Genomic DNA, 22,785 nt, shown 5'->3' with positions numbered 1-22,785 from the left:
CTCTCTCTCAGGCTGTGTTCTCAATGAGAAGAGCAATACCTTGTCCACCGCCAATGCAAGCTGACCCAACCGCGTATTTCCCACCATGACGCCTGTACAGAAAAAGTAACAGTGAATATTATTTACGTTTGTGAAACCGTAGTAGCTGTTGTCCTGATTTTATGAAAGGAAACTAGTTATCAACTAGGTACTACTAAAGATGGCGTTTTGGAACACGTATGTTCTTCTTTTTCTAGAAAAATATCATGAAGCCTCAACTGACGTTGAAATATTTCTGTGGAAAAATAAGGAGTTTCAGGTCTGAGTCTTTTACCATCTAAAAAATGGTACGTTATATTGTTCTTAGGAATGCATAATGGCAAGGAACGATATTATGGGATACTTGTGGTTTTAACACATAATAAAAACGGCATAAGTAAAATATAATTTTATTGCCAAGGTAGTTTTTGGAAGCTAAGTTTTCTACAGCCATGCTCCAATAAACAGTTTTCTGCAAGGTGCAAATTAACTGAGGCTTTATGGTTGAACACTAATATAGTGTTGCAAGTACAAGCAAAAAGATACAGTGGTCTCTGCCCTGAGGGGGAAAAAAAAGAGGAAAATGCAGATTAAAATGGTGCTAAGCATATCAAGCAAGCCAAAAGTGTCAAAATTTCTGAAAATGGACTAAAGGAGAAAGAAAGTGATGACAAAGCCTTTTAAATGGACCCTGTTAAGAAAAGAACAGACTTTGCTAAAAGGCCGTTTCAATAAAGGAAACCTTCCCACTGAGTACTGTAGGCTTGGATCAGATCTAGAGGAAGCCAAGAATCCTGTAATGACAACAGAATGGAATGAGAGGCAAGCTGCAGGACCTGGACTACAGCACAAAGGTAACAAATTTGTACAGAAAGCGGTACACTTTAGCATGGAGAATTTTAAGCCAGCAGACTGGAAGGTTTTAGTTACACAGTATCCACACTAAAAATCTTTTGCAGGTGTAAATTCATCAGCATTGCATCCACGACCAGCAGCTATCAGCTACGTACATACCTTAATTCATGAACCAGATGATCTGTGATCCGGGATCCCGAAGCACCCAAAGGATGACCTATAGTGATGGCACCTCCGTTGACATTGTTTTTTTCAGGGTCGAGGCCCAAAACTTTTTTGACAGCTAGATACTGAGGTGCAAATGCCTCATTCACCTGAAACATCAGAGAAACAATAAAACTGTTCATGGCTGACTTTCCACACAAGCTTTCAGCAGCACGTGTGCACACAAGATTAAATGAGGTGAGCTTCTCCAGGTCATTTTGATTGAGAAAAATATTAAACATTGTGTTTATAAAAGTGTACTCAGACAACATACAAATTGTCAGGCCAACCCAATGTAAATTCAAATCCTTCTGGCACATGTGATACAAAGCAAGTTTGTAGCATATTTTACTAAAAAAAGAGTGTGGTATATTCTGATGCAACGTGTTCATGAGGAGCCTATTGCTCTGACAAAAAATGGCCTTGTTCACAAATGGAGAAGTGTGACTAACTTAAAACATTAACAGTCAAGCCAACAGACTAAAACCTCATGTCACATGAGGATTTTTTTTTTTACATGGAATGCTATAACACTATTTTCAATTTCCACGTGCCTGAGATTTTTGCAATGACTGCAACTGTGTGGTAGAAACTAGATGGATAGAGGTCAGGCAGGTGAGCTAGGACAAGTGGGCTCCAGACATGCGGAAACACCTACGTAGTGATGACGGGCTACACGTATGAGTGGAATGTTTCTGCTAAAAAGGTCAGGAGTAACCTCACTGTTTGTGTTAAAACTCCTTACCTCTACCAAATCCATGTCCTTCAGGGTCAGTCCTACTTTCTTCAGAACCTCAGTAATCACAGGTACAGGGCCTATTTGGAAATTGTATGCACAGTTAGCTGAATAAAAAAGAAATAAAGGCTTATAAACATGTTACACATAGGATAGCTTCACAAAGCCTCATCAGTTTCCCTCCCATGAGCCTCTGTGCAGCCAGTGAATTCTGGATATGCCACTCACCTGCTTTATTAGGTGGTAAGAGAACTCCTAAATCTCCAAACTATTTTGCAGCCTTCTTAACACACTGCCAGGGAAAGTTCGGAGTGTCACTACTGCTGCACAGCTATGTTGGTAAACACATATATAGCTTTCAAGTCAAGAGAACTGACAGTCCCCAGCCAAATAAAACAGCTTCATGAGACATTCTCCTTCCCAGTACTCTTGGTTCAGCTTATTCTTTCCTCATAACTTGCAGCCTCCAGGTATACAAAAAAGAAAAAGGCAGGCTGTTCTGGAGTTTGCTGGTCATGCGTTTAGTTATGGGTATTGTTGTTTTGGTGTCCTTAATATAATTTACTTGAAAATCTTCTAGTCAAAAAAACTAACAATAAAACTTTCCCTTGGAGCCAAGTTCCAGCCAACTGCAGCCAGTAAGATTATTTTTTGAGAATATTACAGAGTTTGGCAATAAAACTGTTCTCTGGAAGAAAGCTGATATCTACAACCTAGTGTAATCTACTAGGGGAGATTAATCTCAAAGCACAGCTACCTAAGGAAAGAGACACTCAATAAGAATTTGAAAGGGCTAATTAGATATGCGTTTGTAGGACAAAGATATTGTGATGTTAGGTGGTAGCTGATCATTAGACAAAAAAACCCCTATCCTAAAACATTAACAATCCTAAATGCTACCTCACTACCAAAAAATGGTGTTGACAACTCATAGCTCAAAGAATAAAAAAACATAAACATGAGTAAATGACTGAAGAGACAGAAAAATTAACAAAGAGAAAGGGTCCGGTTCAAAGCTCAGTAGATTATTAGAAAGCCTCAGGCAGCTTAACACTAGACTCCAAATGCATCTCATTACAGACAGATTTTAGTATGCCCGTTACGCGTGAGAGTAATGGGAGGGTCTCATGCGGACAAAGACCATTAATGACAGCCAAGTAGACTTTTTTCTCCTTTCTCTCTCTCTTTTTTTTAAAAATAATGAATTCACTTGCTAGACATTGTGAGGCAGGACTCCCTATCACTATCAGTATGTGAAAGGGCAGTTGCTCAGTCTGAGCTCCTGTTCTCAGATGTGTTGCTGTCATGTCGATGAATCTCATCTGGTCTTTTTGAGTTGCTGGGGACAAGCTGTGGTGTTAAGAAGTTAGGATACTAACTGTTTCTCCATATGATTTATGAAGTTTTTAAACAAGCTAAAAGAGTTGCCTGACCTAGAAAGAATGGGCTAGTTTAGAAAGCACAATGACAGCATGAAGTCTAGCGAAAGAAACCCTCCCTCTACATTTGCTTTGAAGGTTGTGTCAGTCAGATAGTCCAATCGAAAACAAATCTGACAATGCTTCATTTGCATTTCTACTGACACATGGAACCAGTCAACAATGACTTCTCTGAATAGAAAGGCAGAAAGGAAAAGCAATGCTGGGATACAATGCTGTCTACAAACTAACAGAAGGGAAAAATCCTGGGGTGTCTGGATTGGCTTTGAGGGTTTGTTTGCATTAACAGTTACTTGTTTAGGAAGCATAAAATATGGGACTAACAAAAAAAGAAAAGTAGTTGGTTTGCCAAAATAATACCTGAACAGATGTGTATCCCAGAATCCAATCTTCACTTGAGCAACTGAGTAACTGCTGAAAGGTGTACACATAGCCAATACTCCTTCAGCAAGAGGTGAGGAAGACAACTCATAGGTACACATTTAATAATGGGATTTAAAGCTTACAGGAAACTAAAGTGAATTTCAGGAGAAAACTGGTTTTAAAAAACATTGAGAGAGTGCCTATTTTCTTGACTTACTAACAGAGAGAGTAAAAAAGGGAAAAAAAAAAAAGGTGCCTGGGGGACTATAGTTCAGTACTAAGGCATCGCACATACCCTTTCAGCCAAACTGAGGAGTAAGTCAGTCCCTCTGCACAAGAGGGATGGACTGATGCAGTGGAATGGACAGTCCCTCTGTAACAAGCCACACAAACACCTTCAGAGCTACCAGACTCAGCATATTGCAACCTGCATTTCTTTCTTTTAGAATGCTTAACACAAGAATATTTTAATGCTGCTTGATGCTATAAAATAATGTGCTTTATTGCAACTTACCAATGCCCATTATGTAAGGGTCACAGCCAGCTGAGTGATAGGCTACTACTCTTGCCAGAGGAGTAAGACTGTGCTTTTTAAGTGCTGATTCACTGGCAATAGTGACTGCACCAGCTCCGTCACACACCCCCTTGCAATAAGAAATGAAAGCATTCTTAGAGGAGAAAATACAAACAAACAAAAAAACCCCCACACTTTAAACTAAATATGCCCTGCAAAAAAACCTTGAATCCAAGACACTATTACTAACATTTAACAGACAATTGTATGAGTGTTTCTTCAAAACAACAAACCACAATTTTTCACTATTCCGTGGACTGTGCAAGAAAGTTAAATATATCTGTTTAATTAATTTCAATGTTTTAGAAAAGTAAAAGACCTTTTTCCCACTTAAAGTCTCCCTTATACTGGAAACATCATTCTGTAGACTTGCAAGGACACTATTAATATTGGATAACGTATGTACTATTAATTATAAAAGATACTTTACAGACACCCATACTTACTGTGGCCATGATCTATTTTAGGCAAGAATTCCGGTTATATGATCACAGTGGTCCTTCTGGCCCAAGAAACATTAATCAATTGATTAAGATAATGACTATAAGAGGAACAGTCAGTAATGACACGCTGCTAAGCACCCAGTCTACTCTGGGTAAGAGCAAAATGTGGTTTGCACTACAGAGGATAGTAATTGTGGTACAAAGCTGAGCAGCAGCAGCATGCCCACAAATATAATGCATGATTTGTGAAGCAAATGTTCAGTAATCATTGCCTCCAAAAGAAAGTAGAATTGCTAATTCTACATAGCCACTGCAGGTATCAACTGCATAATTCAAGGCTGATGAGGAAGTGTCAATGCCTCACTAAAAGAACAGTGACAATCCACAGAACCAAATTTTAGGACACAAGCGCAGACGGAAGGATCTCCTGCCATCTTGGGGCTGGAACAGTCAACCAGGGGCATTCCATTGCAGAATTCGAAATCATTTTCATCAGTAGACACCGCTGACAGCCAAAGGTGGCTCAGTGAGACATAAAAACAGTGACAATAAATTTGGAGAACCTTAGAGGTGACACTTCCACAACCCAAGGCTTTGACATACTCACTGAAGCATTCCCAGCAGTGACCGTTCCATCCTTTTTAAAGATAGATGGGAGTTTTGCCAATTGTTCCAGAGTGCTCTGGGGTTTTGGGTGCTCGTCCTTTTGCATAGCTTCTTTCCCCTTTTTTGTTTTCACTTCTATTGGTGCCATCTCAGCATTAAAGTAACCAGTATCATGAGCTGCAACCACAAAAAGGAAAATAAAAGGGCTCTGATAAAAACACCAAGATGATTGCACAGCATGACCAATAATCCTATTTTCACATGCACACAACTTTTGCTCTATTTTAACCAAAAGTTCACAGACAGTACTGTTTATACTTTATTTTGTTTAAATAGGCTGGCTGGTGTTTCATTGTTTGTTTGTTTTTTTAGAAACTGCACAAAAACTCTACATTCTCAAACTTCTCCGAAGAAAGTCTCAAATATTAAAGTGTTATTTCAGCTTTAAATAACTGAATTCTTCTCTTTGTTTTTTTTAAACCACTAGATTTATTTTTGGCACACATCCTCCTGTATTGTTGCTTTATTCTAAGGCTCTGTCACTTATCAGAGGGCCAAGAAGCTGTAAATCTCACCCAGAGAGGAACATGGGAAAAAATCCTGAGCCACATTTTCTCTGTTGATAACCAGCATAAGCTATCGTATATCAATTAAAGTCCTGTCCAAGCTGCTCCTCCCACAGGATCTCAGTCGAGTCACCATCTTAGAATGGGATTCAGCTGCTTAAACAACCTGAGACAATTCAAGGCATTGTAGGTATCGAAGATGCCCATAAGAGCATCTGGCCACATCACCTAAGATGACATTAAATGCCAATATTCAGGCAACTAAATGCTACCTTTTGTGTCCACAATGTTGATGTGAACACCCAGATGTAAAACCAAAACAACTCCTGTCTCCCAAAACTGAGCCAAGAATCCTTCCACAAATGCAACTCTATGGGATTTAAAACAAAGACGCTGAAATTGCCAGATATGCCGTTGTTTAGCTACCTCTGAACTTTCTCAATAAATTCTACAAAGTCTTTTTCTTTTCTGATCAGCCACACGACTCTCTCTTTAGTGGGGAATAAGGTGAGCTGGTCATAACAAGCAGAAATAAAAACAGCAAGGAAAAAATCCTAGAAAACCAGAAAGAAGCAAAAGCTTCTTCAGGGGCAGAGTTTCTAGCAAAGGCTCCAGGAATGCACCTCTCCTATGAAGGCAGGCTGAGGGAGTTGGGGCTGTTCAGCCTGGAGAAGAGAAGGCTCCAGGGAGACCTTCTAGCAGCCTTCCAGTACCTGAAGGGGCTACAGGAAAGCTGGAGAGGGACTTTTTACAAGGGCTTGTAGTGATAGGACGAGGGGTAACGGTTTTAAACTGAAAGAGGGGAGATTTAGATGAGATATGAGGAAGAAATTCTTTCCTGTGAGGGTGGTGAGACACTGGAACAGGTTGCCCAGAGAAGCTGTGGCTGCCCCCTCCCTGGCAGTGTTCAAGGCCAGGTTGGATGGGGCTTTGAGCAACCTGGTCTAGTGGAAGGTGTCCCTGCCCATGGCAGGGGGGTTGGAACTAGCTGATCTTTAAGGTCCCCTCCAACCCAAACCATTCTGTGATTTTATGAACAGCAGGAGTTAGCTAACAAGATAAGCAGGGAAGGTAACACACCATTGAGAAAAGTTACAAAAAGCACTGCTATACCCATTGAAAAAAAATGCAAAATTTTCCTTCAAGAGCAGCAGCTGTTAAAAAGCACCAGAATCTAAAAGTATGCTTACATCTTTCCTTCTTAGTTCACTTCTGGGTTGCAATGTATGTTGAAGTCCCAGGATGACCACTATACATTCTACTGGCTTTTGGCCTACCATCCTGTTTACACTATCAATTAATTTCACAGCAATCCAATGCCTCTGAATTACGGCTTTGACCATGTAAACCACCCAGAGAACAGTTTAAATACAGGTCCTGAACAAATATCCCCTCTTTCAGATTCCATCTGCTCTAACTGTTCAAGGGCTGTAGAATAGCATATGATTTGCAAAAGAAAGAAAAAAGATTTAGATCAATTCTAGCACATGCTGGCATGCCAGAAAGATGTGGGTTGCTGTGGGAGAGGACTGTTCTGCAGTGGAGAGGAAAGAAAGGAGGGGAGTCAGGCATGCCTGGGACAATGCTGCTCTGCTGCAGGGAAAATAAGGGCAAAGCATCCCATCAAAGGGGCACCAACAAGCTACATTCATGAACATGAACCCTGTTCAGGCAGGAGGTGACGTGTGACAGGCCAACAGCATTTGCTGCCTGAACGGCTACTGAATGTCCACTAAGAAGACGCAGCAAGCCAGTGGGAAGGGACTCATTAGTTAACCTGCTGATAGGCACAACACCTGACTCAGTATATTCAAAGTCAAACCCCCTAGGAATGGGTTACTTGTATCACAGGGCAAACAAAAACATGAATTACTGTATCTGCAAATCAAAAGACAAATCACACCAAGACACACGAGCTACACAAAACTTAAAAATACTTTGAATCGATGCTAAAAACTGACTAGATTTGAAACTAGTATCATATAAACACTTCCATTCCTAAATTTACTAACCAGCTTTGCATCTCTGTTGCGTTTTGAATGCATATCGGTCACAGTCCTCTCGCGTGATGTTGTATTTTGCAGCCAGGTTTTCAGCTGTAACCGCCATAGGTATTTTAACATGGGAATCTGTTAGACCTGCCCACAGTGTGTCTTCCAACTGCATGGAACATTATGAAAAGAAAATTATAAAGCACAGCATTATTAACATTTATTATTGACAGTGTCTAATCATTCAGCAGCCTCTTAGAAACTAACGTCTCTTTATAAAATTAACTGAGGTTACCTACAGATACTTTATTTAAATCAGAACAAACACACTGCAAAACAGTATGCAAGTTCTTGTGTCTTATTTTAGTTCATCTATGTTGTGCTCTAGTGTGGTTCTTTCCACTCACATGTGGCCCTGAGAGGTTTGGGAAAAGCCTATGATTCTTAGCATTTCCACATATTTCACTGCTGTATGAATTATTTATTAGAGACCTATGAGAAAACACACCTGTCTTCCTGGTTACCAAGAAGGAAAGGCAAGAAGCTGTGAAAAGGCACAGCAGCCTTACTGATTCTTTGGTTCCTTCTCTACTGTCAGGTCAAATCACCTTACTCGAGTCAAAGGTTTCTGTGGGTAAAACATTTCAGGTGAGAAAATACCCAAGTCTAACTTCACTTAACCTGATAAATGCAAGGCCAGTCAGTCCAGATGGGTTTTGTCATCTCTCTGTCACCAGTAAAGTTCCGTGAGATAAATCACTCATTCACCTGCAACTGTATAATTTAATTATCTTCATGATAAGAACCCAGGGGCACCTATGGAGACTCAGTGTTATCAGCAGCCTTGTGAAGGTGTTCTCTGTAGGAACCGAGGCTTAGTCGCAGTGCCACACAAGGTTCACAGAACAGAGTCAAGCATACTTCATATTCACCACCTTCACAATGGAAAAAATGTAGGAAAAAAAAGTAGCATAGAAAAAACAAAGGGCTGAAACACTGAAATATCCTAATTTAGCATTTTGATGTTGGTTATGACCCACTGAATAAACAGGAATTATCAGAGCAAAACTGGATCCTGCTGGAAATTTCCCACAGTATTCACTAAGGATATATCTTCAGAAGAAAATGTAAAAATAACTTCTCTGTCAATGGATTTAACTTCAAGTTTCCATTTTTTACATGGAGAGATGCTTACAACTTGGAGTCACACATGTTCTTTACCAGTCCATCTACCCATTGCTAGCCTTACTAGCTTTACCTAAATCGTGTATGCCCCTATTTCACAGCCTCTGACATGAGAAAAATTTTTTATATTATACACAGTACTTTGATAGGATGTACCAAGTGAACTAAGTTTTGTGTCTAAGAGTTTATTGACATGTTTAACATGGAACAGGAATTCAAATATGGTTTTGGAAAAGCTAGAAAACTGGCATGCTTAACAAAATTGCCTGAACCTACTGTTTTGATGAAGTCTGAATACTGGATAAATGCTTTGAACAACTACATCCGGATCTAATCTCCAACAATTTCATTTGCAAGGATATCGTGTCTATAGGCCCAATACTTTATATTGCTCTGTAAACATGACTTTATTCAGAGAAAAAAAAAAGTAAAAAAAAAAGTACTAGACCTTGAGTTCTGCTCCTAATCTGGTTCCAAACCGAATGTTTCGAACTGCATAAGGAGCCTGGCTCATATTTTCAGCTCCACCACACAGAACAACTTCTGCGTCATTAAGGCAAATTTCCTGTTAACAGAAAAACAACACAGATCTAGGATTTAATTTGCTGGTTTTGTAAGACAATAACAACTGTTTTAGAAAAAGATCTTGTCATCTACAAAGCCACGCACACAGAATAAATTCATGCTTAGCCATGTGTATATTTATGAAGGATTTACCTTTTTATTAAGATTGGGGTCTGTCTCTTTCATTACATGTTCCTTCTTCCTCCTTTCAGCAAGGAATGATTGTATCAATGAGGGAGGAAGAGAATGTGGGTGCACGCATATGATAGGACTGAGAAACAAAGCCATTAAGCATCTGCATGCTTGTGTGGTTAGGTTCACAGATGGTTGAACTTTTTTCCCCCCTCCTGCTCAAAGAGAAGTTAATTTTCTTCTATTTTAGAATAAGTGATGCTATAAATTGTCTAACCCATGAGCAGGTTTGGATCTTTGAACAAAAAGACACTTAAAAGCCACAGGTTGCTGCTTACATAGCTAGCTAGGTGAGAATATAAACAATGATCAAAAGATGAAAGCCTCCTCTTGTGGTTCTGACACCCTGTAATTCCAATTCATATAAACAGGATTACAGAATGCAACAACTCTTGCACAGCCGAGCTCTATTTCACTGGCTAACACTTGTTGCATTCCTTGTATTAAACTCAAAATAGCTACAATGAGGATTTTTAAAAACAACCACAAAATATGACACTGTGGAGGCTGAAGTCTTGCACAAAACCATGCAGAACAATAGGAAGCCTCTACCAGTGGTAGCTAAAAATCCATGTTAAGACTCATCCCAAACACGAAGTACACGTTTCTACACATGTCTCTTCCCTCATGTTAAAAATATCTGACAAAGGTTACAACTAATACAGAAAACAAGAGCTTTGTACCTGACATCCATTGGCAATGGATTGGAAACCAGAGCCACAAAGTCTGTTGACAGTGAGGGCTGGAACTGGGACAGGAACTCCCACACATAAACCAACATGTCTTGCAATATAAACCGCATCTGCGGAGGTCTGCAGTCAGAACAAATAGGAGGTTTTGTTACAACTCTTAATTTCTTTGGAAAGTAAAAAGTCTTGATGAAAAGTCAGAATGGGGTAATTATATTACTGAGAAAAGACAGTGTATGTTCAACAGAAATCCTACTAGTCATAAGAAGCACTTTGATTCACTTCAAAAACACACCATCCTATATGATCAAAAAGGGACAGTGTCTTAACATGCATTTTAAAGAAACTCTGTGTCGTAAAGGCTAGACATCAGGCCAAAAATGGGACTACAGACGTTAAGACTGAAGTCAAAAACTTAATAGTCTTATGCTTTCCCTTATCCATTATTTTCAAAACAGCATACACACCACGGACTGAGATAAGACCAGATCCTGACTGGCAAGCAGCAATTATTTCAAGGTAAAATAAAATTGCTCAGACTAACAGGGAAAGCCCCCCCAAAAACAGATAGTGTGAAAAATGCTTCATATCCACTTTGTGAAATTTTTTAAGTGTTATGTTCTAATTGGACACTGGGCTGTTCCAACAATGAAATCTTGTTCCTCCAACACTTTGCAAAGATGATTCTATCACACTTCTATTTGAAAAGCAAAGTACCGCACACAGCACAGTTTGCTTCAAGTTCTGTGCACAACGCTACTTGCCAATGCAAGTTCAGAAAAAAAAAATTAACCATAGACTCATCTTGTTTGGAAAAGACCTGTAAGATCATTGAGTCCAACCGTTAACCCAGCACTGCCAAGCCCACCACTAAACCATGTCCCTAAGCACCACATCTACATGGCTTTTAAATACTTTCAGGAATGGGGACTCCACCACTTCCCTGGGCAGCCTGTTCCAATGCTTGACAACCCTTTCAGTGAAGAAATTGTTCCTGATACCCAATCTAAACCTCCCCTGGCACAACTTGAGGCCATTTCCTCTCGTCCTATCACTTGTTACCTGGGAGAAGAGACCGACCCTCACCTCGCTACAACCTCCTTTCAGGTAGTTGTAGACAGCGATAAGGTCTCCCCTCAGCCTCCTTTTCTCCAGACTAAACACCCCCAGTTCCCTCAGCCGCTCCTCATCAGACTTGTGCTCCAGACCCTTCACCACCTTCGTTGCCCTTCTTTGGACTCGCTCCAGCACCTCAAGGTCTTTCTTGTAGTGAGGGGCTCAAAACTGAACACAGGATTCGAGGTGCGGCCTCACCAGTGCCGAGTACAGGGGGACGATCCCTGCCCTAGTCCTGCTGGCCACACTAGTGCTGATACAAGCCAGGATGCTGGTGGCCTTCTTGGCCACCATGAAGCCACTTCTGCTGGGATGGGGAAGTATGATGCAAAAGAAAAGAAACGTAATTTCAACATGAAAAGACATTTTATTAGGAGAATGCTATTTTTTATGTGAAAGCATTATAAGAGATTTGGATGCAGCAATTTTTTTTTCTAGGCCACAAACAGTTCTTACAAAAACTAAAAAGTTGAATAAAAGAACCTGAGACAGTAGCTGTAGGAGACAGAATAATCAAAAGCCACTCTTTTGTCTGAAAATCCTTAAGAAGGAATACTGCACATTTGTTCACTTATCATGAAAGTTGTCAGGTATTTGTTTCTTCTGCACCCTTGAAACACTCAGTGCAAAATAAGACTGCCTACCCTTAATAACAGTGAAGTGCGGCGGGCGGCAAGGAAGGCACAGACTCTGAGATCGAGGATGCAAGGGCCCCAAGCCGAAAGGCCTAAGGCCTTTTATTGCTATGCTACTACCCTATTTAACTGCTACAATGCAGGAGCCAGACTAGGCAGTTCAAGATAACATCAACATTCACACGCTAAGCACTCATCACCCATCCTGGGAAGAGCCCACAGTGTCCTGGGCTCAAAACATCAACAACCATTCCTGTTTTCAGCTCTGTGTTCAGAACTGACCTTCAACACATGTTTACTTGTTACATGCCTCAAAGAGCCCTGTGAACTGGTCTCGGCTCCTTTATCTCAGAAGCAAGCAAAAACTATTCTCAGTGCAGTGTTCCCAAGCAAATCTTATGCTCCCCAAGTAAAGCACAGCTCTTTGCAGGCTGAGGGTCTTCCACAGTGAAGTAAGAATACAAAACAAAACCAGAAATGTTCTTTGCTGTCTTAACTAAAACAAAGACCCGCATAGAGATATGTGGATAACTGCTGTTTTGCAATGCTGGTGCCCTGCATACAATAGCATCTACATCACAAGCTCTTTGGAAAAGGCATGATTGTCCGAATGTCTCTGCCAGTCAAGGCATGTATCCATCCACCTCAAAGCAAAGTCATATTCACTGAAAAAAATTCTGTTTAGAAAACTCAAGGGAAATGGGCTCAAATCAGTTACAGTCTCCAGAAAGAAAGGGATTCATACAATTCAGTGAAAATCCACTGACCATTGAGTTCCACAGCTCAAGTCATTAAAATAGGAAAAATGTACCAGGGATGACCAAGTAGCTGCTTAATGAATCTGCATTTTTAAATCAGCTCATCCTAGTTTAAACTACCTTTGTCATTAGAAAAAGAAAGCTAAGCCTTGCTCCCCAAAATATTACAAATCATGCAGGGTATGATTACCCATTCCATTTCCACTCCTTTGGTTTATTCTTGGCTGCAAAACAGAGGTAACTATCTATAGGACCACACCAAAGGAGACGACTGAAATAATCACTGACCAACAAATCTTCCATGCTACCAACCTTTATGACATTGCCGACAATGATGCTGTCGATGATCTCAGGAGGGACCTTGCCAGCAGCCAACGCAGCTCAAGCAGCGTGTTCTGTCAGATCGGTGGCTGTGAAGTCCTTCAGCAAACCTCCATAGGTCCCGAAAGGAGTTCGCTTCGCTGCAACAATGAATACACCTGCAAGAGAAACAAGAATTATCCAGATGTGTAGAGTCTAACAAACAAAAAATCACCAAGACAGCCTCAACTAGAAAACATTCACAAGAGGCTTTGTAAATCAATATAGACAATGTGAACGCACGCAGTTCAAGATAATTAAAGTATAGCAATGCTTTAGACAGGGAAGGTATGCAGAATTAACGGTCAGAAAGAAAAGCTGGGAAGATTCCAGAAATACTTCTTCTCCATGAAGAGGTTTGAAAAAAAAAAAAACAGGTAGATACCAGACAGACAAAGGAGGCTGCTACACCCCATCAGACATTAGTGCTAGTGTACTAAAAGCATGAAAGTAACCTCCACTAAATCCCACAGTGGACACCTGTGAAATAATCAGATGAGGAACAGTTCTTTTAAGAAACAAAGAGGCCATTCCTTCATCCTAGAAAAATCAACAGATTTTTGGCTTTTACTCTGAAACAGCTTTCACAAAGAAAAAAAAAGCCAAAAAAGCAAAACAAAAAAACCTTTTTATATGCATTTTAACTTTGATTCTTTTAACTTCAGAGGAAAACCATTCCCTAATCAAAAACTTCATGCTATTTCCAGAATTATATAGGTCATCTAAACTGCATTAGCATCAGTTTTCCATTTTCTGAGAAGAAAATCCAGTTTTCAATAGACAGGAGAGCACGTGCAAGCACGTGGGTACAAATGCATTGCCCAGAAGTAGTCTCTATGAATTCCAGCTTGGGAGAAGCTGGATGTGAACCAAACATCTAGTGACTGCTCATCACAGCGGCTCTCCGCTTCTGCATGCAGAAACAAGTGGAAGGTGGGCTGTGAACTTTCTCCCAGTTGAACAACAGAGCTCACACCTCCCTTTTCTACAGCTGCCACAAAACAGTCACTGTTATTTTAAGTAACACTAGAAGGATATATACAAATATAAGAATGAAGGCAGACGAAAATGCCTGTTCATTAAGCTGGTCATGAACAGTGTTCTCAGGCCTTCTTGTTAGAGGCCGTGAGATCCATCCTCCTTGGTTGGTTTGTCAGAGAGAGGGTGCTCCTCTGTCTCTCACGGATCTGGATCTCAGACTACGTCATTTACAGAAAAGGACTTTCCAAACTGGTGAAGGTCAGGCTTGGTCCGCTGACAGGAGCTTGAACACAATGCTGGGATCTGAAACAGGCCACAAATATGCTCAGAAGATCATCTGGGAAATACCTTGAAGTAGACTAAGAATTACAGCTCCAAGGACAGGGAGGAATGCTAAAACCAACGTGGCTTCCAAATCCATGAAGATAGCAAAACAGAGTAACACCCTCACACCCTGATGCTGCCCATGGGCTTCTTTCTGGGGTACCCTTAAGAAAGAAGTCTTTGCTAAGCAACTACTGCTGCTCCCTTAAAATGTAGTGCTGACACAGTAACTATTCAAAAACCTGTGAGAAGCAGAATTTATTTCCTCAAAGGAATAAATAGCTGCTACCTATTAGACATCCAAAAATCACACTCTTCAGGTTTTTAAATGTAGAGGGAACACCACGGTCACTAAAAATATATATCTCAAGAGGTCTCTGTATAGGCAGAGATCTGAAAAGCAGCAAAGCTGGTGCTGTGGGGAAGGGCCTGTACCCAGGTGTGGAACAGACCCCTTGTATACACACAATGTATGGAAGATTCATCATTGTTTTCCACTCTTCATTTAATCATCATTCAACCGATAACAGCAAGTAATTCAATTTAATCCCAAACAATTCTTAATCCACTGACTGAACATTTTTTACTTTGGTTGTACATTATTTTTTCCTAAAAAAGCTGGAAACTACTAACAGACATAAGGTATGAACCCCTACAAGTTTTTTTTTAAGGAAGGTGAGGATGCTTTAACTGATTTATGTTTATGGAAAACAGGCGTGTTCAAACACAGTCACTTCAGGAGTAGTTCCTGGACTTTCTAAGTATTCAGGTGACAGATTAAAAATTTACACCAGTAATTTTCATTTAACTATCCAAAATATATTGTATTAACAATAATTTATTGAATGTTAAGTTTGAGTCTTCATTAAATGTTAACAATGCTTGTAAAAAAAAAAAAAAAAAAAAAAAAAAGACCCTTAGTTCTTTTAAGGATGATCTCACATTCCTAAGCTTATCTTCTCTACAGCGAAGCAGGCCTTGACGCTCATCTTGCTACCACTCCTCCTGCCCACCAATTCCCGTCCCTCTGTCTCCTCCAAAATTGTGCCAGCAATAGCTGATGACAAGGATTTGCTGCGGACCAGCTCAGGGACCTGACCAAGCTCAAAGAACTTGTTCTCCTCCCTTTTGGCCAGGTTGTTTGTTATCCACATGATTTGCTGAATCACATACACTGTGTTGCCTAACAGACAGTCCAGGGGCGAGGATGGAACTTTGCCCTTAAACTTGCCTTTCACAATAATAACATCTCTCTCTTCCACCGAGGCTGCTCGCTGCTGCCCACTTCTTCACAACAGCACCACAGGGCCAAAGTGTAAACCAGAGCAGCTCACACAACTAATGAGACTAATCCAGAGTTGATGGAAAATGAGAGGCTAATATTCATACGGATCAGTTCTGGGCCCGAGTTTCTGGCTGCTCAATAAAATAGTAATTCCAGACTAAGAGAGAAGGATGGACTGAACCAGCAAAGGAAGAAGCAGCAGCACAATCTGTGTTGAGTTACGCTGAATTAAACTGACCACAGAGCCGTTCCCCTAAGAGTATATTACTCCAGAGCCTGCCTCATTTTGCTTGATCAGAGAGATGTCTACAAATGCTACTCCTTCCGCAGAATTTCAGGAGGGGCAACAAAGGGTGGCTGCAGTCCTGAGTGCAAAATGACTCCGTGGCCTTTGACAGCTCTTCCTAAGTCCCCATTAATTAGTACTGTCCTATATTACCACGACAAGTCAAAGGAGGCGATTCTGCCCCTCTACTCTGCTCTCATGAGACCCCACCTGCAGTGCTGTGTCCAGCTCTGGGGCCCCCAACAGCAGAAGGACATGGAGCTGTTGGAGTGAGTCCAGAGGAGGGCCACGAAGATGATCAGAGGGCTGGAGCACCTCTCCTATGAAGACAGGCTGAGAGAGTTGGGGCTGTTCAGCCTGGAGAAGAGAAGGCTACAGGGAGACCTTTTAGCAGCCTTCCAGTACCTGAAGGGGCTACAGGAAAGCTGGAGAGGGACTTTTTTTACAAGGCCATGTAGTGATAGGACGAGGGGGAATGGTTTTAAACTGAAAGAGGGGAGATTTAGATGAGATATGAGGAAGAAATTCTTTCCTGTGAGGGTGGTGAGACACTGGCCCAGGTTGCCCAGAGAAGCTGTGGCTGCCCCCTCCCTGGCAGTGTTCAAGGCCAGGTTGGATGGGGCTTTAAGCAACATGGTCTAGTGGAAGGTGTCCCTGCCCGTGGCAGGGGGGTTGGAGCTAGATGATCTTTAAGGTCCCTTCCAACCCAAACCATTCTATGATTCTATGACAAGACCTCCCGAGTCTCTGCAGTTTTCCAAGGGGATAAACATTGGATGAGAGCAGCATACTACCAAACGCATAGGGATCTGGAAACTTTGGGGGCTAGAAAGCAAAGGTCACTCTGAATCCTTAGCAATCATTCAATTCAAGACATCTTTTAATCTGGTTTTGTTAACCACTTGCTGCCAAACGGGGACCTGCTATTATAGATCTGAAACATTCTCTAACCCTCCAACATTTCTCAAATGATCTTGGTATGAAAATATTTCTTTGCCAGATCCCATTTTGAAGGCCTAAAAAACAATCATTAACCTCAAAAAATCTAAGGAGCAAGACCAGTGTGTGAAAAATATTGTGGCAAGGAATGAGAGAAGATCTTGAATCAGCCACAGAAAACTAACACTGAACAAGTATGGGCAAAGCTGCTCTCTGTATTATCCAGTTCAGTAGAGAAATACAGAATTACTGCAACACAACTAGATGAGCTTTCAGCATTGAAACCTCAAACCATGACTTACATGTCTGTTATTATTTAGCTACAGTCTGTCAAGTAGCAAAGCACTGTCAAATAGGTAAAAAGCCCTTTTTCAATAAATTCCAATTTTGTTTTTAAACAAGATCAGGTATTAAAGGGCGGATTTATCTATTTTTTTAAGAGACAAGAACTTTAAACCACAGAGCGTAAAGTACTACTTTACACAAAATGCTTTTAGGAACCGTTGGCACTTACAGAGTTTATCCTGCATCGTTACTGCTAACACAGGCAGGGGCTGGATATGGAAAAAGAAACTTTCAGTCAGTGACACTTCAAGTGTCACTTCTAGTCACTGGACGTAGCTATGGCCAGTTATCGGACATATATACACACCCTTTGCTATAGGTTTGTCCGTACCACAACTGGCAGAAGGTCAAACGCAGTATATTCAATACATATTCGAAGAATGCTCAATACGGAGAGGCTTGGGACCGACACTGTAGCCCTTCTCCACCCTCGGCACCGAACGCAGTTCAGGGCGCGTTTATTTCCCGCTCTTTATCGCACGGACGCTGACAGGGCACGGACAAGGCAGCGGGGAGGAAAATCCCCCCCCCCCCCCCCCCCCCCGGAGGGACACGAACGGCTCCAGAAGCTCCATTTTGGATTTTCTGACGGACAACACGAGCTGAAGCCGGGTTGCAGACCCCTAAACCAGGGCCTGCCCCAGCGAGGCCCCCGCCACCCCGGGCAGTGCAGCCGCGGCACCGCCGGGCACCTTCGCCTCAGCCCCGGCCCTGCCTCCCCTCACGGAGCCCGCCCGAGCCTCGCTCTCCCTCAGGCACCGGCGGCCCCGCCACCCCCGCTGACGAGCCAGGGACCCGCTATCCCGCCCAGGGTGGCAGGGAGCCGCCCGCCCCGCCGGGGGCTGACAGGAGCCTCACCCCGCAGCAGCGCCATGGCCGCTCCGCGCCGCTCCGCCGCCTTCCGCGCCCGGCCCCGCCGCACATTCGCCACGCTAGGGGCGGCGGGAGCAGGCAACACGCAGGCGGCACTTTTTAATTTATTTTAATTTTTTTTTTTTTAATTGCACTTCTACTTGATTTCATTTCTTCCTCCTCGCCGCTCCCGGCCCCGCAAAGGGAGACGCAGGCTTGAGGCGAATCGGCGGCGGAGGAAACGGCGAGTGGGCGGTGCGGAGCCCGCCGTGTTGCCCTAGTAGCGGCGGACGGGCGGGCCGGGCCTGCTCCGCTCTACCCGGTCCTGCTCTGCGCCGCTCCGCCCGACTCTGCCCGGCCCGGAGCCTCCCCGCCGCGGTCCGTGATGAGTAGCCACTGCGCAAGCCGAATTCCGCGGGATCCGTGAGGAAACTTGTGTTGGGGAAGGCACCCGAGACCCGCGGGGGGCGGCCAGGGGCGGCCCCGGCATCCCTGAGGGCAGCTCCCCTCCCTCCTGGGGCGAAGTCAGCCCCCCGTGAACGCCTCATCTGGGATTTTAATGGAGGTTTGCAGCCCTGAGCTACTTCACAGTCTGTGCCTGCCCCCGTTTCCAAGCTTTAGCCTTTCTGGACTTGCATGGAGAGGAGTAGGACTCACCCCCGGTCTTCTCCGTGGCCGCTGTCCATTGCAAGCTCCCATCTTTCAAAAAAAAAAAAAAAAACCACCTTTCCAAGCTCTGGTGGTTGAAAATGCATGTTGAGGTAGGATTTATGTGCATAAAAGCTGCAGTGGAACCATTCAGACTGTCAGGCAGAAGATGGGAGGATCAGTAAAAATATTTCATGTACAAATAAAAACTGCCATATGTCTTCATTGATGCAATTTAAGTTTGATAAATTTTCTAGAAGAAAAAAATGTTTTCCTGTGAACAATCCCATTTTTGATTCCAAAGAAATCTTTCAGCTGCTTTCCCTGCATAGTTCCAATGTTTTCATTAATCTAGAGATGAGTGAATGTATAGCAATGTAATGAACGGGTTAACTTTGTTCATAAAATCGTATGTGAGTGTAGAGGGCTTCACTGTAACTTAACTAAGAGAAACCGCAAACATCCTGATAAGTAAACATCTGCTCACTTGCTTGCTGACTAATGCCATATACAGAAACAACTGCTGCCTTATCTATACGCTTGCTAAACAGTCCTAAAAACTGTTTAATCAAGGAAACTGTCATATGCTTGTTGGAATCCCTATGACTAAGCAACTCAAGAGAGGGGGTTGGTTTGCGCAAACTAACTAAATTACCAGGTCCACTCCAGGACACCTGAGGAAGACTTCGACCTTCATTCCAACGACCACCAAGAGACCGATAACGACCAGGAGACCGATAACGACCACCTAACAACAACGCAGAGGATTCTAGAGGCCACGTATGCAGGAACAAAGGACTGGGGGGGGGGGGCATAAATGGGATGATTCGTGTAATAAGAAAAATGTGGTCCTAGATGACCATCCTGTTAGGTAGAGATAATAGATTTAAATAACATATGCTGAGCTTGTAACTAGATAAGGAATTATCAACACAACCGACTAACGGCAAACACCGACAAGAGGAACTATCAAAACACAAACAGGAGAAAATTTACGAATAATGAGGGTTCCTGGAAATAATTAACATAATTACACCCATTCCCAGAAACTAATTGTAACAACCCTTACTCATCTTAATGAATATGTATGTTTTATCCAATAAATTGGTGTCTTCCGTGTGATTCGGTGTGCGCCGTTGGTGGAGCGGTGACTCCCCGGCCGCCCAGCGCTGTTTTTGCTCATTTATCGCTTGCTAAATTCATGTTAATAAACTTTCTTATGATTAATATAAATTGGCTTTCCCGATTTATCACGAGCTTCTATAACAAGCAACAACTGTCTTTTAAAAAAGCAGAGGGTTTTACTGTATTTTCTCTCTCTGCCATTGACTGCACATGCACAGGGGCTGGCACTGCATCCCCTCTTCATTCATTTGCAATGGCCTTCAAGGCCATAAGATTCCACGCTCAATTGGTTTCTAATTAGTTCACAATATTTAAGCACCTTTGAAATGAAGTTATAACTTCGAAACCTTTCAAAGTCTTAAGTAAAAGCTTTGAGACTGTTCATTTGTGTTTGTAAAGTGCTTTGTCATTTTAAAATAGAAATTTCTATGTCCAATATATAGAGGTAAATATTGAAAGGTGTATTTTTTTACATTCCCATTTTTGACCAAAAGTCACAATTTCTTCAAAAGTGTTTATTTCACAAATTTTTTTTCATTCACAGCTGAATATTACAGTGACTATTACAAGCATTTTCCTATAAACAAAGGTGTAGTTTACAGATTTGTTCAAAATGGAAAAATATTTATAAGCACTAGTATTTCATCTACAGTATTCCCTCCTGTATATCATTCAACTTCTTTGAGAGCAGCTATACCTTCTGCTTGTTAAGGTAATGAGACTTCACACACACACACACACACACACACCCCCAACAAACAAACAAACAAAACTAGACATTGCACTGTAGTAGCACATTTTTTGACATTTTTTTTTCTCATTTCAACTTAATTTCAAAGTTCTTGTCCACGGGCATTTAGATTTAGAAATAACTTCTGTACTCATTGGGGAATATGTCCTCTGGATTGTTTTCCTTAACATCTACATTGCTAGAACTTCTTTCAGGAAACAAAAAAAAAAAAAATCCATTTATGACTGTAATATATGTGAATCAATAAAGTTGGAGGAGAAAGCTTCATGGCAGTTCATACAATTAATTTTAATTAGGTTATTATATTTATATGCAACAGAAAAATGCTAGTTTTTCAGTTAAACATGGTCTAAAAGAATAAATTTGCAGAGTTTCACTGTTGAAAATGGAGGAAAATGACCTGTTGTTTCAAGTGCATCTTTGTCACTTGTATCTTTTGCAAATCACACCCATGGAGGGTCATTATCTTGCAGTATCAGGAAAGGTAGCCACTATGCTTAAACTCTGCAACATGGCCACATTGTGTTACTGTTTCACTCACACTAAATCTTTTTAGATACAGTGGAATAAGTTATATGAGCAAAAAATGTTTATGATGTAGGATTGCCTAAATTCACTCTCGAGGTCCAATGTTCTTCTCTACAGCCAACTACAACTGGTTCACCAGCTGAAAGATAAGCAACCTCAGCTACAAAGTGCCAATAAAAGAAAAAAGACGATGATCAAAGCAAGTTTCTAGTGAAAATAAAGTGCATGCATTGTCCTGGATGCTTTGCATAGGTCAGACAGCACATGCCTGAACTCGCCTTTGAAGTGTTGGTTTTGTAGTGGTGGTGGTTTGTGTGATTTGGTTTTTTGGGGGTTTCATTTTGGGGTTTGTTTTTTTCTTTTTTTTATTCCCAATAGTGCTTTTCTGAGCTACATTATACATGCAAAAATCAGTATGGATCAGTATTGCTTTTTTCCTAGGAACTTCAAAGTGTTTTTTGCAGACCTCCGCAGAGCAAGATTTTTTTATAATCAGACTTAGAAATCCACAGACAGCTTTTTATGACAGAACAATAAAAATAATTCCCACATTTTAACGCTTGTTTCAGAGAAACAGCGGTTGAGAAGTCAGTTACCTTAGTAACAGCTAAAGACACCCAGTGGGAAAATGCTCAACTTAATAATCAATATTTAAAAATAGACAGATCTGGAAAACAGCCAGCTTTCTCAAAGCCATGCTTTGTGTTAAATTTGCTCTTTTAAACAAAGAAGTGCCAATCTGAGGAAAGGAAGGCATGCTTGAGCATAGCAATTTAACAAAATTAACTTTTAAAAACAAATTTTAAAAACCACTAACAGAAAAAATAACATATATTAAAGATATTTCATACAGAGTCCTCTGCCAGATGGATGTTAATGGATAAACTACATAATCACAGATCAAGACATTAAATCCCAGTTCCTCTCCATACATACCAAGAGTTTTTAAGAAAGTCTCTTTGTTGTACATGTAAATTATGATCCTGAAAATGCCACAGTGAAAGACCATTGTTACAAATGTTTGAAATTAAAAGAGATTTAATTTAATCACAAAATGATAAGTTTGTGTTCTGTATTAGAGTTTGTAAAGCTAGTTATAGGATTGTTAAGTTTGAAACAGGTAACCATAGGCACCGTTAGGTTTGAAGTAGGTAACCATAGAAACCCCACTAGATAAGTTGCTGGACTTCTTGTTAGAGACCGTCATGGACACTAGTTGAATACAATGGAGTTACTGGATGAACAAGTTGCAACACGTTAGAGACCAACTAGAACTGATCTTGAGACTTGATTGAGAGCCAAGGTACTACCACGCCTGCGCAAGAAGGAAAGGTAAAAAGTGCACAACGAGGAAGACATACGGCCTTCAACGCGGAGACCCCGGCCCACGACCACCAGAAGAAACTGCGCGTGCTCAATCAGGAGGA

The 22,785-nt window shown here is 41.5% G+C and overlaps 2 protein-coding genes and 1 long non-coding RNA gene across 3 annotated transcripts in view; 1 reads left to right on the top strand and 2 right to left on the bottom strand.

Annotated features, from left to right (window-relative positions):
* The window catches only part of LOC137675644 (3-ketoacyl-CoA thiolase, mitochondrial-like), a 69,890-nt gene extending 51,535 nt beyond the window's left edge, over positions 1-18,355 (bottom strand). Inside the window, exons 1-11 of the mRNA XM_068421829.1 lie at positions 18,313-18,355; positions 13,247-13,413; positions 10,420-10,548; positions 9,698-9,749; positions 9,429-9,545; positions 7,817-7,964; positions 5,240-5,415; positions 4,130-4,259; positions 1,823-1,893; positions 1,033-1,187; positions 40-92 (exon numbers count right to left, since the gene is read on the bottom strand). Coding sequence (XP_068277930.1) covers positions 40-92; positions 1,033-1,187; positions 1,823-1,893; positions 4,130-4,259; positions 5,240-5,415; positions 7,817-7,964; positions 9,429-9,545; positions 9,698-9,749; positions 10,420-10,538 — 1,021 coding nt within the window. The 5' untranslated portion in view covers positions 10,539-10,548; positions 13,247-13,413; positions 18,313-18,355. The remainder of the gene's footprint in view (positions 1-39; positions 93-1,032; positions 1,188-1,822; positions 1,894-4,129; positions 4,260-5,239; positions 5,416-7,816; positions 7,965-9,428; positions 9,546-9,697; positions 9,750-10,419; positions 10,549-13,246; positions 13,414-18,312) is intronic.
* LOC137675727 (adenosine 5'-monophosphoramidase HINT2-like) overlaps positions 1-22,785 on the bottom strand; it is a 406,008-nt gene that overhangs the window by 84,681 nt on the left and 298,542 nt on the right.
* On the top strand, positions 18,572-20,187 carry LOC137675771 (uncharacterized). Its single transcript, XR_011049995.1, has 2 exons — positions 18,572-18,871; positions 19,613-20,187. It is a non-coding gene; the product is annotated as an uncharacterized lncRNA (long non-coding RNA).

Source organism: Nyctibius grandis, chromosome W (genome assembly GCF_013368605.1).
Source record: "Nyctibius grandis isolate bNycGra1 chromosome W, bNycGra1.pri, whole genome shotgun sequence".
NCBI classification, from domain to species: domain Eukaryota; kingdom Metazoa; phylum Chordata; class Aves; order Nyctibiiformes; family Nyctibiidae; genus Nyctibius; species Nyctibius grandis.
This window is presented reverse-complemented; position numbering and strand designations above follow the sequence as displayed.